We start from the raw sequence: 19070 nt of genomic DNA, 5'->3' as shown, positions 1-19070 counted from the left end.
CATTAATATAATATACAACTGTGTTATTGTTGCACATTAATATAACATACAACTGTGTTATTGTTGCACATTAATATAACATACAACTGTGTTATTGTTGCACATTAATATAACATACAACTGTGTTATTGTTGCACATTAATATAATATACAACTGTGTTATTGTTGCACATTAATATAATATACAACTGTGTTATTGTTGCACATTAATATAACATACAACTGTGTTATTGTTGCACATTAATATAACATACAACTGTGTTATTGTTGCACATTAATATAACATACAACTGTGTTATTGTTGCACATTAATATAACATACAACTGTGTTATTGTTGCACATTAATATAACATACAACTGTGTTATTGTTGCAAATTAATATAATATACAACTGTGTTATTGTTGCAAATTAATATAATATACAACTGTGTTATTGTTGCACATTAATATAACATACAACTGTGTTATTGTTGCACATTAATATAATATACAACTGTGTTATTGTTGCACATTAATATAATATACAACTGTTATTGTTGCACATTAATATAACATACAACTGTGTTATTGTTGCACATTAATATAACATACAACTGTGTTATTGTTGCACATTAATATAATATACAACTGTGTTATTGTTGCACATTAATATAACATACAACTGTGTTATTGTTGCACATTAATATAACATACAACTGTGTTATTGTTGCAAATTAATATAATATACAACTGTGTTATTGTTGCACATTAATATAATATACAACTGTGTTATTGTTGCACATTAATATAACATACAACTGTGTTATTGTTGCACATTAATATAATATACAACTGTGTTATTGTTGCACATTAATATAATATACAACTGTGTTATTGTTGCACATTAATATAATATACAACTGTGTTATTGTTGCACATTAATATAACATACAACTGTGTTATTGTTGCACATTAATATAACATACAACTGTGTTATTGTTGCACATTAATATAATATACAACTGTGTTATTGTTGCAAATTAATATAATATACAACTGTGTTATTGTTGCACATTAATATAACATACAACTGTGTTATTGTTGCAAATTAATATAATATACAACTGTGTTATTGTTGCACATTAATATAATATACAACTGTGTTATTGTTGCACATTAATATAACATACAACTGTGTTATTGTTGCACATTAATATAATATACAACTGTGTTATTGTTGCACATTAATATAATATACAACTGTGTTATTGTTGCAAATTAATATAATATACAACTGTGTTATTGTTGCAAATTAATATAATATACAACTGTGTTATTGTTGCACATTAATATAATATATAACTGTGTTATTGTTGCACATTAATATAACATTCAACTGTTATTGTTGCACATTAATATAATATACAACTGTGTTATTGTTGCACATTAATATAACATACAACTGTGTTATTGTTGCACATTAATATAATATACAACTGTGTTATTGTTGCACATTAATATAATATACAACTGTGTTATTGTTGCAAATTAATATAATATACAACTGTGTTATTGTTGCACATTAATATAATATACAACTGTGTTATTGTTGCACATTAATATAACATACAACTGTGTTATTGTTGCACATTAATATAACATACAACTGTTATTGTTGCACATTAATATAATATACAACTGTGTTATTGTTGCACATTAATATAACATACAACTGTTATTGTTGCACATTAATATAATATACAACTGTGTTATTGTTGCACATTAATATAACATACAACTGTGTTATTGTTGCACATTAATATAACATACAACTGTTATTGTTGCACATTAATATAACATACAACTGTGTTATTGTTGCACATTAATATAACATACAACTGTTATTGTTGCACATTAATATAATATACAACTGTGTTATTGTTGCACATTAATATAATATACAACTGTTATTGTTGCACATTAATATAACATACAACTGTGTTATTGTTGCACATTAATATAATATACAACTGTGTTATTGTTGCACATTAATATAATATACAACTGTTATTGTTGCACATTAATATAACATACAACTGTGTTATTGTTGCACATTAATATAATATACAACTGTGTTATTGTTGCACATTAATATAACATACAACTGTGTTATTGTTGCACATTAATATAACATACAACTGTGTTATTGTTGCACATTAATATAATATACAACTGTGTTATTGTTGCACATTAATATAATATACAACTGTGTTATTGTTGCACATTAATATAACATACAACTGTGTTATTGTTGCACATTAATATAATATACAACTGTGTTATTGTTGCACATTAATATAACATACAACTGTGTTATTGTTGCACATTAATATAACATACAACTGTGTTATTGTTGCACATTAATATAACATACAACTGTGTTTTTGTTGCACATTAATTACTATTTGTATAAATACAACTCTTATTGTTCACTGCACATTAATATAATATACAACTGTTATTGTTTACTGCACATTAATTACTATTTATATAAATACAACAGTGTAATTGTTGCACATTAATTCATATTTATATAAAATACAACTGTGTAATTGTTGCTCATTATTTATTATTAATATAATATACAACTGTGTTATTGTTGCACAGTAATTCATATTTATATAATATACAACTGTGTTATTGTTGCTCATTATTTATTATTAATATAAAATACAACTGTGTTATTGTTGCACATTAATTTAGATTTATATAAAATACAACTGTGTTATTGTTGCTCATTAATTTAGATTTATATAAAATACAATTGTGTTATTGTTGCACATTAATTTAGATTTATATAATATACAATTGTGTTATTGTTGCACATGAATTCATATTTATATAAAATACAACTGTGTAATTGTTGCACATTAATTTAGATTTATATAAAATACAACTGTGTAATTGTTGCACATTATTTATTATTAATATAATATACAACTTTGTTATTGTTGCACATTAATTCATATTTATATAATATACAATTGTGTTATTGTTGCACATTAATTTAGATTTATATAAAATACAACTGTGTTATTGTTGCACATTAATTTAGATTTATATAAAATACAATTGTGTTATTGTTGCACATTAATTCATATTTATATAATATACAATTGTGTTATTGTTGCACATTAATTTAGATTTATATAATATACAATTGTGTTATTGTTGCACATGACTTCATATTTATATAATATACAATTGTGTTATTGTTGCACATTAATTTAGATTTATATAAAATACAACTGTGTTATTGTTGCACATTAATTCATATTTATATAATATACAATTGTGTTATTGTTGCACATTAATTTAGATTTATATAAAATACAACTGTGTTATTGTTGCACATTAATTCATATTTATATAATATACAATTGTGTTATCGTTGCTCATTATTTATTATTTATATAATATACAATTGTGTTATTGTTGCTCATTATTTATTATTTATATATTATACAACAGCGCTATCTTGTTAATCACTGCCATTATATAAACTCTTGGCTTTAGAATCATTCCTGTTCTGTCCAACACTTACAAAGAGAACTGTGTGATGTTATTATTTAAAGTTCTCATGTGTGTGTGAGTGTGTGTGTGTGTGAGTGTGCGTGTGTGTGCGTGTGTGTGTGTGTGTATTAAAGTGATGTTGGTATCATCAATGTAATAAAAAACTCTCTTTTCATTGAAATATTGACATTAGAAAATGATCTTAAGCTCCGCCCACTGAAAACATTTTGTTTTTCTGGAGATTAAATCTTCTCGTTACTCTTTTCTCACCACGATGTGATGTCGTTCGTAGACGTGATGTCGTTCGTAGACGTGATGTCGTTCATGGACGTGATGTCGTTCGTAGACGTGATGTCGTTCATGGACGTGATGTCGTTCGTAGACGTGATGTCGTTCATGGACGTGATGTCGTTCATAGACGTGATGTCGTTCATGGACGTGATGTCGTTCGTAGACGTGATGTCGTTCATGGACGTGATGTCATTTGTAGACGTGATGTCGTTCGTAGACATGATGTCGTTCGTAGACGTGATGTCGTTCGTAGACGTGATGTCGTTCTATATAACATACAACTGTTATTGTTGCACATTAATATAATATACAACTGTGTTATTGTTGCACATTAATATAACATACAACTGTGTTATTGTTGCACATTAATATAACATACAACTGTTATTGTTGCACATTAATATAACATACAACTGTGTTATTGTTGCACATTAATATAACATACAACTGTTATTGTTGCACATTAATATAATATACAACTGTGTTATTGTTGCACATTAATATAATATACAACTGTTATTGTTGCACATTAATATAACATACAACTGTGTTATTGTTGCACATTAATATAATATACAACTGTGTTATTGTTGCACATTAATATAATATACAACTGTTATTGTTGCACATTAATATAACATACAACTGTTATTGTTGCACATTAATATAATATACAACTGTGTTATTGTTGCACATTAATATAACATACAACTGTGTTATTGTTGCACATTAATATAACATACAACTGTGTTATTGTTGCACATTAATATAACATACAACTGTGTTATTGTTGCACATTAATATAACATACAACTGTGTTTTTGTTGCACATTAATTACTATTTGTATAAATACAACTCTTATTGTTCACTGCACATTAATATAATATACAACTGTTATTGTTTACTGCACATTAATTACTATTTATATAAATACAACAGTGTAATTGTTGCACATTAATTCATATTTATATAAAATACAACTGTGTAATTGTTGCTCATTATTTATTATTAATATAATATACAACTGTGTTATTGTTGCACAGTAATTCATATTTATATAATATACAACTGTGTTATTGTTGCTCATTATTTATTATTAATATAAAATACAACTGTGTTATTGTTGCACATTAATTTAGATTTATATAAAATACAACTGTGTTATTGTTGCTCATTAATTTAGATTTATATAAAATACAATTGTGTTATTGTTGCACATTAATTTAGATTTATATAATATACAATTGTGTTATTGTTGCACATGAATTCATATTTATATAAAATACAACTGTGTAATTGTTGCACATTAATTTAGATTTATATAAAATACAACTGTGTAATTGTTGCACATTATTTATTATTAATATAATATACAACTTTGTTATTGTTGCACATTAATTCATATTTATATAATATACAATTGTGTTATTGTTGCACATTAATTTAGATTTATATAAAATACAACTGTGTTATTGTTGCACATTAATTTAGATTTATATAAAATACAATTGTGTTATTGTTGCACATTAATTCATATTTATATAATATACAATTGTGTTATTGTTGCACATTAATTTAGATTTATATAATATACAATTGTGTTATTGTTGCACATGACTTCATATTTATATAATATACAATTGTGTTATTGTTGCACATTAATTTAGATTTATATAAAATACAACTGTGTTATTGTTGCACATTAATTCATATTTATATAATATACAATTGTGTTATTGTTGCACATTAATTTAGATTTATATAAAATACAACTGTGTTATTGTTGCACATTAATTCATATTTATATAATATACAATTGTGTTATTGTTGCACATTAATTTAGATTTATATTAAATACAACTGTGTTATTGTTGCACATTAATTCATATTTATATAAAATACAACTGTGTTATTGTTGTACATTAATTACTATTAATATAAAATACAACTGTGTTATTGTTGCTCATTATTTATTATTTATATAATATACAATTGTGTTATCGTTGCTCATTATTTATTATTTATATAATATACAATTGTGTTATTGTTGCTCATTATTTATTATTTATATATTATACAACAGCGCTATCTTGTTAATCACTGCCATTATATAAACTCTTGGCTTTAGAATCATTCCTGTTCTGTCCAACACTTACAAAGAGAACTGTGTGATGTTATTATTTAAAGTTCTCATGTGTGTATGAGTGTGTGTGTGTGAGTGTGTGTGTGTGTGTGTGTGTGTGTGTGTGTGTGTGTATTAAAGTGATGTTGGTATCATCAATGTAATAAAAAACTCTCTTTTCATTGAAATATTGACATTAGAAAATGATCTTAAGCTCCGCCCACTGAAAACATTTTGTTTTTCTGGAGATTAAATCTTCTCGTTACTCTTTTCTCACCACGATGTGATGTCGTTCGTAGACGTGATGTCGTTCATGGACGTGATGTCGTTCATGGACGTGATGTCGTTCGTAGACGTGATGTCGTTCATGGACGTGATGTCATTTGTAGACGTGATGTCGTTCGTAGACATGATGTCGTTCGTAGACGTGATGTCGTTCGTAGACGTGATGTCGTTCATAGACGTGATGTCGTTCGTAGACGTGATGTCGTTCGTAGACGTGATGTCGTTCGTAGACGTGATGTCGTTCGTAGACGTGATGTCGTTCGTAGACGTGATGTCGTTCGTAGACGTGATGTCGTTCGTAGACGTGATGTCGTTCGTAGACGTGATGTCGTTCGTAGACGTGATGTCGTTCGTAGACGTGATGTCGTTCATGGACGTGATGTCGTTCGTAGACGTGATGTCGTTCATGGACGTGATGTCGTTCGTAGACGTGATGTCGTTCGTAGACGTTATGTCGTTCATAGACGTGATGTCGTTCATAGACGTGATGTCGTTCGTAGACGTGATGTCATTCGTAGACGTGATGTCGTTCGTAGACGTGATGTCGTTCGTAGACGAGATGTCGTTCATAGACGTGATGTCGTTCATAGACGTGATGTCGTTCATAGACGTGATGTCGTTCGTAGACGTGATGTCGTTCGTAGACGTGATGTCGTTCGTAGACGTGATGTCGTTCGTAGACGTGATGTCGTTCGTAGACGTGATGTCGTTCATGGACGTGATGTCATTCGTAGACGTGATGTCGTTCATAGACGTGATGTCGTTCATAGACGTGATGTCGTTCATAGACGTGATGTCGTTCGTAGACGTGATGTCGTTCGTAGACGTGATGTCGTTCGTAGACGTGATGTCGTTCGTAGACGTGATGTCGTTCGTAGACGTGATGTCGTTCATGGACGTGATGTCGTTCATGGACGTGATGTCGTTCATAGACGTGATGTCGTTCATAGACGTGATGTCGTTCATAGACGTGATGTCGTTCGTAGACGTGATGTCGTTCATAGACGTGATGTCGTTCGTAGACGTGATGTCGTTCGTAGACGTGATGTCGTTCGTAGACGTGATGTCGTTCGTAGACGTGATGTCGTTCGTAGACGTGATGTCGTTCGTAGACGTGATGTCGTTCGTAGACGTGATGTCGTTCGTAGACGTGATGTCGTTCGTAGACGTGATGTCGTTCGTAGACGAGATGTCGTTCGTAGACGTTATGTCGTTCATAGACGTGATGTCGTTCATAGACGTGATGTCGTTCGTAGACGTGATGTCATTCGTAGACGTGATGTCGTTCGTAGACGTGATGTCGTTCGTAGACGAGATGTCGTTCATAGACGTGATGTCGTTCATAGACGTGATGTCGTTCATAGACGTGATGTCGTTCGTAGACGTGATGTCGTTCGTAGACGTGATGTCGTTCGTAGACGTGATGTCGTTCGTAGACGTGATGTCGTTCATAGACGTGATGTCGTTCATGGACGTGATGTCATTCGTAGACGTGATGTCGTTCATAGACGTGATGTCGTTCATAGACGTGATGTCGTTCATAGACGTGATGTCGTTCGTAGACGTGATGTCGTTCGTAGACGTGATGTCGTTCGTAGACGTGATGTCGTTCGTAGACGTGATGTCGTTCGTAGACGTGATGTCGTTCGTAGACGTGATGTCGTTCGTAGACGTGATGTCGTTCGTAGACGTGATGTCGTTCATATACGTGATGTCGTTCGTAGACGTGATGTCGTTCGTAGACGTGATGTCGTTCGTAGACGTGATGTCGTTCGTAGACGTGATGTCGTTCGTAGACGTGATGTCGTTCGTAGACGTGATGTCGTTCGTAGACGTGATGTCGTTCGTAGACGTGATGTCGTTCATAGACGTGATGTCGTTCGTAGACGTGATGTCGTTCGTAGACGTGATGTCGTTCGTAGACGTGATGTCGTTCATAGACGTGATGTCGTTCATAGACGTGATGTCGTTCGTAGACGTGATGTCGTTCGTAGACGAGATGTCGTTCGTAGACGTGATGTCGTTCGTAGACGTGATGTCGTTCATAGACGTGATGTCGTTCATAGACGTGATGTCGTTCGTAGACGAGATGTCGTTCATAGACGTGATGTCGTTCATAGACGTGATGTCGTTCGTAGACGAGATGTCGTTCATAGACGTGATGTCGTTCATAGACGTGATGTCGTTCGTAGACGAGATGTCGTTCGTAGACGTGATGTCGTTCATAGACATGATGTCGTTCGTAGACGTGATGTCGTTCGTAGACGTGATGTCGTTCGTAGACGTGATGTCGTTCATAGACGTGATGTCGTTCATAGACGTGATGTCGTTCATAGACGTGATGTCGTTCGTAGACGTGATGTCGTTCGTAGACGAGATGTCGTTCGTAGACGTGATGTCGTTCGTAGACGTGATGTCGTTCATAGACGTGATGTCGTTCATAGACGTGATGTCGTTCGTAGACGTGATGTCGTTCTTGGACGTGATGTCGTTCATGGACGTGATGTCGTTCATGGACGTGATGTCGTTCATAGACGTGATGTCGTTCATAGACGTGATGTCGTTCATAGACGTGATGTCGTTCGTAGACGTGATGTCGTTCATAGACGTGATGTCGTTCGTAGACGTGATGTCGTTCGTAGACGTGATGTCGTTCGTAGACGTGATGTCGTTCGTAGACGTGATGTCGTTCGTAGACGTGATGTCGTTCGTAGACGTGATGTCGTTCGTAGACGTGATGTCGTTCGTAGACGTGATGTCGTTCGTAGACGTGATGTCGTTCGTAGACGAGATGTCGTTCATATACGTGATGTCGTTCGTAGACGTGATGTCGTTCGTAGACGTGATGTCGTTCGTAGACGTGATGTCGTTCGTAGACGTGATGTCGTTCGTAGACGAGATGTCGTTCATAGACGTGATGTCGTTCATAGACGTGATGTCGTTCATAGACGTGATGTCGTTCGTAGACGTGATGTCGTTCGTAGACGTGATGTCGTTCGTAGACGTGATGTCGTTCATAGACGTGATGTCGTTCATGGACGTGATGTCATTCGTAGACGTGATGTCGTTCATAGACGTGATGCCGTTCATAGACGTGATGTCGTTCATAGACGTGATGTCGTTCGTAGACGTGATGTCGTTCGTAGACGTGATGTCGTTCGTAGACGTGATGTCGTTCGTAGACGTGATGTCGTTCGTAGACGTGATGTCGTTCGTAGACGTGATGTCGTTCGTAGACGTGATGTCGTTCGTAGACGTGATGTCGTTCGTAGACGTGATGTCGTTCGTAGACGAGATGTCGTTCATATACGTGATGTCGTTCGTAGACGTGATGTCGTTCGTAGACGTGATGTCGTTCATAGACGTGATGTCGTTCGTAGACGTGATGTCGTTCGTAGACGTGATGTCGTTCGTAGACGTGATGTCGTTCATAGACGTGATGTCGTTCATAGACGTGATGTCGTTCATAGACGTGATGTCGTTCGTAGACGAGATGTCGTTCGTAGACGTGATGTCGTTCGTAGACGTGATGTCGTTCATAGACGTGATGTCGTTCATAGACGTGATGTCGTTCATAGACGTGATGTCGTTCGTAGACGAGATGTCGTTCATAGACGTGATGTCGTTCATAGACGTGATGTCGTTCGTAGACGAGATGTCGTTCATAGACGTGATGTCGTTCATAGACGTGATGTCGTTCGTAGACGAGATGTCGTTCGTAGACGTGATGTCGTTCATAGACATGATGTCGTTCGTAGACGTGATGTCGTTCGTAGACGTGATGTCGTTCGTAGACGTGATGTCGTTCATAGACGTGATGTCGTTCATAGACGTGATGTCGTTCATAGACGTGATGTCGTTCGTAGACGAGATGTCGTTCGTAGACGTGATGTCGTTCGTAGACGTGATGTCGTTCATAGACGTGATGTCGTTCATAGACGTGATGTCGTTCGTAGACGTGATGTCGTTCTTGGACGTGATGTCGTTCATGGACGTGATGTCGTTCATGGACGTGATGTCGTTCATAGACGTGATGTCGTTCATAGACGTGATGTCGTTCATAGACGTGATGTCGTTCGTAGACGTGATGTCGTTCATAGACGTGATGTCGTTCGTAGACGTGATGTCGTTCGTAGACGTGATGTCGTTCGTAGACGTGATGTCGTTCGTAGACGTGATGTCGTTCGTAGACGTGATGTCGTTCGTAGACGTGATGTCGTTCGTAGACGTGATGTCGTTCGTAGACGTGATGTCGTTCGTAGACGTGATGTCGTTCGTAGACGAGATGTCGTTCATATACGTGATGTCGTTCGTAGACGTGATGTCGTTCGTAGACGTGATGTCGTTCGTAGACGTGATGTCGTTCGTAGACGTGATGTCGTTCGTAGACGTGATGTCGTTCGTAGACGTGATGTCGTTCGTAGACGTGATGTCGTTCATAGACGTGATGTCGTTCGTAGACGTGATGTCGTTCGTAGACGTGATGTCGTTCGTAGACGTGATGTCGTTCGTAGACGTGATGTCGTTCATAGACGTGATGTCGTTCATAGACGTGATGTCGTTCGTAGACGTGATGTCGTTCGTAGACGTGATGTCGTTCATAGACGTGATGTCGTTCATAGACGTGATGTCGTTCATAGACGTGATGTCGTTCATAGACGTGATGTCGTTCATAGACGTGATGTCGTTCATAGACGTGATGTCGTTCGTAGACGAGATGTCGTTCGTAGACGTGATGTCGTTCATAGACGTGATGTCGTTCGTAGACGAGATGTCGTTCGTAGACGTGATGTCGTTCGTAGACATGATGTCGTTCGTAGACGTGATGTCGTTCGTAGACGTGATGTCGTTCGTAGACGTGATGTCGTTCATAGACGTGATGTCGTTCATAGACGTGATGTCGTTCGTAGACGAGATGTCGTTCATAGACGTGATGTCGTTCATAGACGTGATGTCGTTCGTAGACGAGATGTCGTTCGTAGACGTGATGTCGTTCGTAGACGTGATGTCGTTCGTAGACGTGATGTCGTTCGTAGACGTGATGTCGTTCGTAGACGTGATGTCGTTCGTAGACGTGATGTCGTTCATAGACGTGATGTCGTTCATAGACGTGATGTCGTTCGTAGACGAGATGTCGTTCATAGACGTGATGTCGTTCATAGACGTGATGTCGTTCGTAGACGAGATGTCGTTCGTAGACGTGATGTCGTTCGTAGACGTGATGTCGTTCATAGACATGATGTCGTTCGTAGACGTGATGTCGTTCGTAGACGTGATGTCGTTCGTAGACGTGATGTCGTTCATAGACGTGATGTCGTTCATAGACGTGATGTCGTTCGTAGACGAGATGTCGTTCGTAGACGTGATGTCGTTCGTAGACGTGATGTCGTTCATAGACGTGATGTCGTTCATAGACGTGATGTCGTTCATAGACGTGATGTCGTTCATAGACGTGATGTCGTTCGTAGACGAGATGTCGTTCATAGACGTGATGTCGTTCGTAGACGTGATGTCGTTCGTAGACGAGATGTCGTTCGTAGACGTGATGTCGTTCGTAGACGTGATGTCGTTCGTAGACGTGATGTCGTTCGTAGACGTGATGTCGTTCGTAGACGTGATGTCGTTCGTAGACGTGATGTCGTTCGTAGACGTGATGTCGTTCGTAGACGTGATGTCGTTCGTAGACGTGATGTCGTTCATAGACGTGATGTCGTTCATAGACGTGATGTCGTTCGTAGACGAGATGTCGTTCGTAGACGTGATGTCGTTCATAGACGTGATGTCGTTCGTAGACGAGATGTCGTTCGTAGACGTGATGTCGTTCGTAGACATGATGTCGTTCGTAGACGTGATGTCGTTCGTAGACGTGATGTCGTTCGTAGACGTGATGTCGTTCGTAGACGTGATGTCGTTCATAGACGTGATGTCGTTCGTAGACGAGATGTCGTTCATAGACGTGATGTCGTTCATAGACGTGATGTCGTTCGTAGACGAGATGTCGTTCGTAGACGTGATGTCGTTCGTAGACATGATGTCGTTCGTAGACGTGATGTCGTTCGTAGACGTGATGTCGTTCGTAGACGTGATGTCGTTCGTAGACGAGATGTCGTTCGTAGACGTGATGTCGTTCGTAGACGTGATGTCGTTCATAGACGTGATGTCGTTCATAGACGTGATGTCGTTCATAGACGTGATGTCGTTCGTAGACGAGATGTCGTTCATAGACGTGATGTCGTTCATAGACGTGATGTCGTTCGTAGACGAGATGTCGTTCGTAGACGTGATGTCGTTCGTAGACGTGATGTCGTTCGTAGACGTGATGTCGTTCGTAGACGTGATGTCGTTCGTAGACGTGATGTCGTTCGTAGACGTGATGTCGTTCATAGACGTGATGTCGTTCATAGACGTGATGTCGTTCATAGACGTGATGTCGTTCGTAGACGAGATGTCGTTCATAGACGTGATGTCGTTCATAGACGTGATGTCGTTCGTAGACGTGATGTCGTTCGTAGACGAGATGTCGTTCGTAGACGTGATGTCGTTCGTAGACGTGATGTCGTTCGTAGACGTGATGTCGTTCGTAGACGTGATGTCGTTCGTAGACGTGATGTCGTTCGTAGACGTGATGTCGTTCATAGACGTGATGTCGTTCATAGACGTGATGTCGTTCGTAGACGAGATGTCGTTCATAGACGTGATGTCGTTCATAGACGTGATGTCGTTCGTAGACGAGATGTCGTTCGTAGACGTGATGTCGTTCATAGACATGATGTCGTTCGTAGACGTGATGTCGTTCGTAGACGTGATGTCGTTCGTAGACGTGATGTCGTTCATAGACGTGATGTCGTTCATAGACGTGATGTCGTTCGTAGACGAGATGTCGTTCGTAGACGTGATGTCGTTCGTAGACGTGATGTCGTTCGTAGACGTGATGTCGTTCATAGACGTGATGTCGTTCATAGACGTGATGTCGTTCATAGACGTGATGTCGTTCGTAGACGAGATGTCGTTCATAGACGTGATGTCGTTCGTAGACGTGATGTCGTTCGTAGACGAGATGTCGTTCGTAGACGTGATGTCGTTCGTAGACGTGATGTCGTTCGTAGACTTGATGTCGTTCGTAGACGTGATGTCGTTCGTAGACGTGATGTCGTTCGTAGACGTGATGTCGTTCGTAGACGTGATGTCGTTCGTAGACGTGATGTCGTTCATAGACGTGATGTCGTTCATAGACGTGATGTCGTTCATAGACGTGATGTCGTTCGTAGACGAGATGTCGTTCGTAGACGTGATGTCGTTCATAGACGTGATGTCGTTCGTAGACGAGATGTCGTTCGTAGACGTGATGTCGTTCGTAGACATGATGTCGTTCGTAGACGTGATGTCGTTCGTAGACGTGATGTCGTTCGTAGACGTGATGTCGTTCATAGACGTGATGTCGTTCATAGACGTGATGTCGTTCGTAGACGAGATGTCGTTCATAGACGTGATGTCGTTCATAGACGTGATGTCGTTCGTAGACGAGATGTCGTTCGTAGACGTGATGTCGTTCGTAGACATGATGTCGTTCGTAGACGTGATGTCGTTCGTAGACGTGATGTCGTTCGTAGACGTGATGTCGTTCGTAGACGTGATGTCGTTCATAGACGTGATGTCGTTCGTAGACGAGATGTCGTTCATAGACGTGATGTCGTTCATAGACGTGATGTCGTTCATAGACGTGATGTCGTTCGTAGACGAGATGTCGTTCATAGACGTGATGTCGTTCATAGACGTGATGTCGTTCATAGACGTGATGTCGTTCGTAGACGAGATGTCGTTCGTAGACGTGATGTCGTTCATAGACATGATGTCGTTCGTAGACGTGATGTCGTTCGTAGACGTGATGTCGTTCGTAGACGTGATGTCGTTCGTAGACGTGATGTCGTTCGTAGACGTGATGTCGTTCATAGACGTGATGTCGTTCATAGACGTGATGTCGTTCGTAGACGAGATGTCGTTCGTAGACGTGATGTCGTTCGTAGACGTGATGTCGTTCATAGACGTGATGTCGTTCATAGACGTGATGTCGTTCATAGACGTGATGTCGTTCGTAGACGTGATGTCGTTCATGGACGTGATGTCGTTCATGGACGTGATGTCGTTCATGGACGTGATGTCGTTCATAGACGTGATGTCGTTCATAGACGTGATGTCGTTCGTAGACGTGATGTCGTTCATAGACGTGATGTCGTTCGTAGACGTGATGTCGTTCGTAGACGTGATGTCGTTCGTAGACGTGATGTCGTTCGTAGACGTGATGTCGTTCGTAGACGTGATGTCGTTCGTAGACGTGATGTCGTTCGTAGACGTGATGTCGTTCGTAGACGTGATGTCGTTCGTATACGTGATGTCGTTCGTATACGTGATGTCGTTCGTAGACGTGATGTCGTTCATAGACGTGATGTCGTTCGTAGACGTGATGTCGTTCGTAGACGTGATGTCGTTCGTAGACGTGATGTCGTTCATAGACGTGATGTCGTTCGTAGACGTGATGTCGTTCGTAGACGAGATGTCGTTCGTAGACGTGATGTCGTTCGTAGACGTGATGTCGTTCATAGACGTGATGTCGTTCATAGACGTGATGTCGTTCATAGACGTGATGTCGTTCGTAGACGAGATGTCGTTCATAGACGTGATGTCGTTCATAGACGTGATGTCGTTCGTAGACGAGATGTCGTTCGTAGACGTGATGTCGTTCGTAGACGTGATGTCGTTCGTAGACGTGATGTCGTTCGTAGACGTGATGTCGTTCGTAGACGTGATGTCGTTCGTAGACGTGATGTCGTTCGTAGACGTGATGTCGTTCGTAGACGTGATGTCGTTCATAGACGTGATGTCGTTCGTAGACGAGATGTCGTTCATAGACGTGATGTCGTTCGTAGACGAGATGTCGTTCGTAGACGTGATGTCGTTCGTAGACATGATGTCGTTCGTAGACGTGATGTCGTTCGTAGACGTGATGTCGTTCGTAGACGTGATGTCGTTCGTAGACGTGATGTCGTTCATAGACGTGATGTCGTTCATAGACGTGATGTCGTTCTTAGACGTGATGTCGTTCGTAGACGAGATGTCGTTCGTAGACGTGATGTCGTTCGTAGACGTGATGTCGTTCATAGACGTGATGTCGTTCATAGACGTGATGTCGTTCATAGACGTGATGTCGTTCGTAGACGAGATGTCGTTCATAGACGTGATGTCGTTCATAGACGTGATGTCGTTCGTAGACGAGATGTCGTTCGTAGACGTGATGTCGTTCGTAGACGTGATGTCGTTCGTAGACGTGATGTCGTTCGTAGACGTGATGTCGTTCGTAGACGTGATGTCGTTCGTAGACGTGATGTCGTTCGTAGACGTGATGTCGTTCATAGACGTGATGTCGTTCATAGACGTGATGTCGTTCGTAGACGTGATGTCGTTCGTAGACGAGATGTCGTTCATAGACGTGATGTCGTTCATAGACGTGATGTCGTTCATAGACGTGATGTCGTTCATAGACGTGATGTCGTTCATAGACGTGATGTCGTTCATAGACGTGATGTCGTTCATAGACGTGATGTCGTTCATAGACGTGATGTCGTTCATAGACGTGATGTCGTTCATAGACGTGATGTCGTTCATAGACGTGATGTCGTTCATAGACGTGATGTCGTTCATAGACGTGATGTCGTTAACCTTGACACCAGGTAATAACGTTTGAATGGAACCTTGAAAACTGAGTTCCTAAAACCTTCTCCTGGAGACTCTTGATCTTCTTCATGTCGTCTTCGTTCAAAAGTGTTTTGACCAGAATCATGATTTTATTAAGAGCTGGAATCGTTCACTTCAGTCTTTTGAGTCTTTTTTCAGACGCCAACAAAAACACACACAGATGTAAAAAATGTTCTTTTATATGAAACACGTGTTTAAACTTGCAGCTGATCGTCTTTAACTTTCATCCAGTTTTTTTATACGCTGTATTTTTGTTTTTAGTGTTATTTTATCGAGAGTGTCTATTACACTAATGGTTCTAATTAAAGGTCACAGGTCAAGGTCACAGGTCAAGTATTGACTGACTTCTGTAAAATAATAGAAGTGAGTAAAGTTGCACTTTTTATGATTATTTTAGTTTAATATTCATTACTTTATATACTTGATCATCTACTGTTATAACACTCATGTTATACATAGTATTTGTTGATTCATAGTAAAAACCTCAAGGTAAAATATATATATATTTCTTCGAAGTACTTCCATATTGGTACAATATTACTGTGTCATCAGAATATTTAGTGGTTGAATTTAATATTTATTTAAATTAAATCATTTTCATACTGAAAGGTTGAGAATATTTTTAATTAATTGAAATAAAAAACATGAATATTTAGCAGCATTTCATTTTGGATTTATCCCTTGTGTTGTCTCTGGGTCAAGGTGACCCGACGGCGAATATAGAAAAATGTGAAAAAAACAACAACATTGCAATGACATGTTTTTTTCAAACATCCAACATTTAAAATGGAACATTAATTAGTAAAAAAACATCAATATAATTTGTTTTATGTCTCTCTCTCTCTCTCTCTCTCTCTCTCTCTCTCTCTTCTCTCTCTGTCTCTCTCTCTCTCTCTCTCTCTCTTCTCTCTCTGTCTCTCTCTCTCTCTCTCTCTCTCTCTCTCTTTCTCTCTCTCTCCTCTCTCTGTCTCTCTCTGTCTCTCTCTTTCTCTCTCTGTCTCTCTCTCTCCCCCTCTCTCCCCCTCTCTCTCTCTCTCTTCTCTCTCTCTTTCTCTCTCTCCCTCTCTCTCTCCTCTCTCTGTCTCTCTCCTCTCTCTCTCTCTCTCTCTCTCTATCCCTCTCTCTCTCTCTCTCTCTCCCCCTCTCTTCTCTCTCTCTCTCTCTCTCTCTCTCTCCCTCTCTCTCTCTCTCTCCCTCTCTCTCTCTCTCTCTCTCTCTCTCTCTCTCTCTCTCTCTCTCTCTCTCTCTCTCTCTCAGGACTTCTGGTCTTCAGTGGAAGTGATCAGAGTTTGACGATGTCCAGTCGTAGAAAGTCCACAGTTCCATGTATGGTTCTGTCCTCGGAGGAGAAGAGAGTCGCTCCAGGTGAGGAGGAAGGGAAGGAGTCGGAGGACAAGGAGCCGGCGGAGGAGCCGGTGGTTCCTGAGGAGCTGGAGGAGCCTCCTTGTGATCCAGGTGAGCGTTGGCTTCCATGGACTCCTGCGGATCTGCTGACCTCCTTCTCATGTCTACGCAGAAGAACCGTCGGCCGCAGAGACGTCCGTCCTGAAGCCCAGACCCGGCGCGTCCAGCCCCCCTGACCGACCCCCCAGCCACGAGTCCAACGAGGAACCTTCAGGGGTCAAGGCAGAGGTCACGGATCCCTCGTCCGCCATCTCCCTGAGCAAGACCCCCATCATGAGGCTGAAAGGCAAGTCCGAGCCCAAGAGGATCGCCGTGTCCCTGAAGTCCACGGACGAGGCGGGCGAGGGGTTCGGGGGCGCCAACGAGGGGGACGCCGGCGGAGACCAGGAGCCCATCGAGGCTCCGCTGGGACCGATGACGCCCATGGAGATGCTGCTGCACGACTCCATGAAGCTGGGAGGAGGAGGTCTGCTGGTCAGTCAACCTTCAGAGCAGCAGAGGAAGACGCCCATTCTCAACCCCACAGTGCTCCCTGCTGGCCTGGCTCAGGTACTGCAGCTCCGCGATGCTTTAATGCCAGAACATTTACTACTTTAGCCACACAAATACTTTAACAACATGAATAAATACACACCTCTCTGAACCCTAAACTTCACTGACATATACGGGTTATGAGGATAAACCCATATACCGATACATTTTGATATTATTATTACGTTTTTCGATGCTCAGCAGCACTTTATTAATTTTTAAATTACATTTTTATATATAATATTTGGGGTGTTTTCGAACCATTTTATTATTTATATTAGTTTTTTTAATGGTATGTAGTGTTTTTAAAACAAAATTATATATTTTTTTTATTTACAATTAACATGCAAATTATTTACCTTTTGATTCTTTTTTTTTAGTTGCAATTAAACTTCCGGCCTCTAGATGGCAGCAGTCATTATGTCCTCCACAGCTAGAGGATCAATGAAATCAGACTAAGGTTGTGATTCCATTCATTTTTATCTTCCCGTAATTGTTGCAACTCACTGACATTGTTCTGTTGACGGATGAATTCCACCGTTAACTCATTCAAAATGAATGTTAAATAATTATAAAATATTTCCCAAACAATAATTATAAAATGAAAGCCTGAATTTGTTTTTTTACAATGAATTAATACATGATTATAATAGTTTGTTTTTTTACGAGTTTAAAAATTACAATCATCCAAAAATCGATTTTCTAAATTCAATTTTTTTTAATTCATAGCCTTTTAAATTCAACATCAAAATGTTGACATAATAGTGTCGCATGATTGGCTGAAAGTTTGATCAGTAGTTCGGTGCTCTGTTGGTGATGTCTGGAGACTCTATTACACCAACATTTTTATATTGACTTTAAAAGACTATGAATGTAATATATTAGATGTAGAACTTTTTTTTTTTAATTATTTCAATTAAAATATCAAACCATTTTAAAATAAAATTAGAAATAAATCAAAATGTCTCTTTCAATGAAGAAATAAAATTAAATGTAATTATTATGTAAATACAAATTAAACAAGAATAAGCTCCACAACTTCCCCCCTTTTATCAATTGTAATGCTCCAATCCTTCTGAACTTGCTCTCTGTTCCCCTCCCCCTCTCTCCCTCTTTTTGGGTTATTTACTATT

The 19070-nt window shown here is 38.9% G+C and overlaps 1 protein-coding gene across 1 annotated transcript in view; it reads left to right on the top strand.

Moving 5' to 3' along the window:
• The window catches only part of zhx1 (zinc fingers and homeoboxes 1), a 28144-nt gene that overhangs the window by 528 nt on the left and 8546 nt on the right, over positions 1–19070 (top strand). The window contains exons 2-3 of the mRNA XM_087806439.1: positions 17260–17457; positions 17519–17955. Coding sequence (XP_087662565.1) covers positions 17298–17457; positions 17519–17955 — 597 coding nt within the window. The 5' untranslated portion in view covers positions 17260–17297. The remainder of the gene's footprint in view (positions 1–17259; positions 17458–17518; positions 17956–19070) is intronic.

This window comes from Callionymus lyra, chromosome 13 (genome assembly GCF_982586985.1).
Source record: "Callionymus lyra chromosome 13, fCalLyr1.hap1.1, whole genome shotgun sequence".
NCBI classification, from domain to species: Eukaryota; Metazoa; Chordata; class Actinopteri; order Syngnathiformes; family Callionymidae; genus Callionymus; species Callionymus lyra.
Note: the sequence above shows the minus strand (reverse complement) of the source record. Positions and strands in the feature narration are given on the sequence as shown.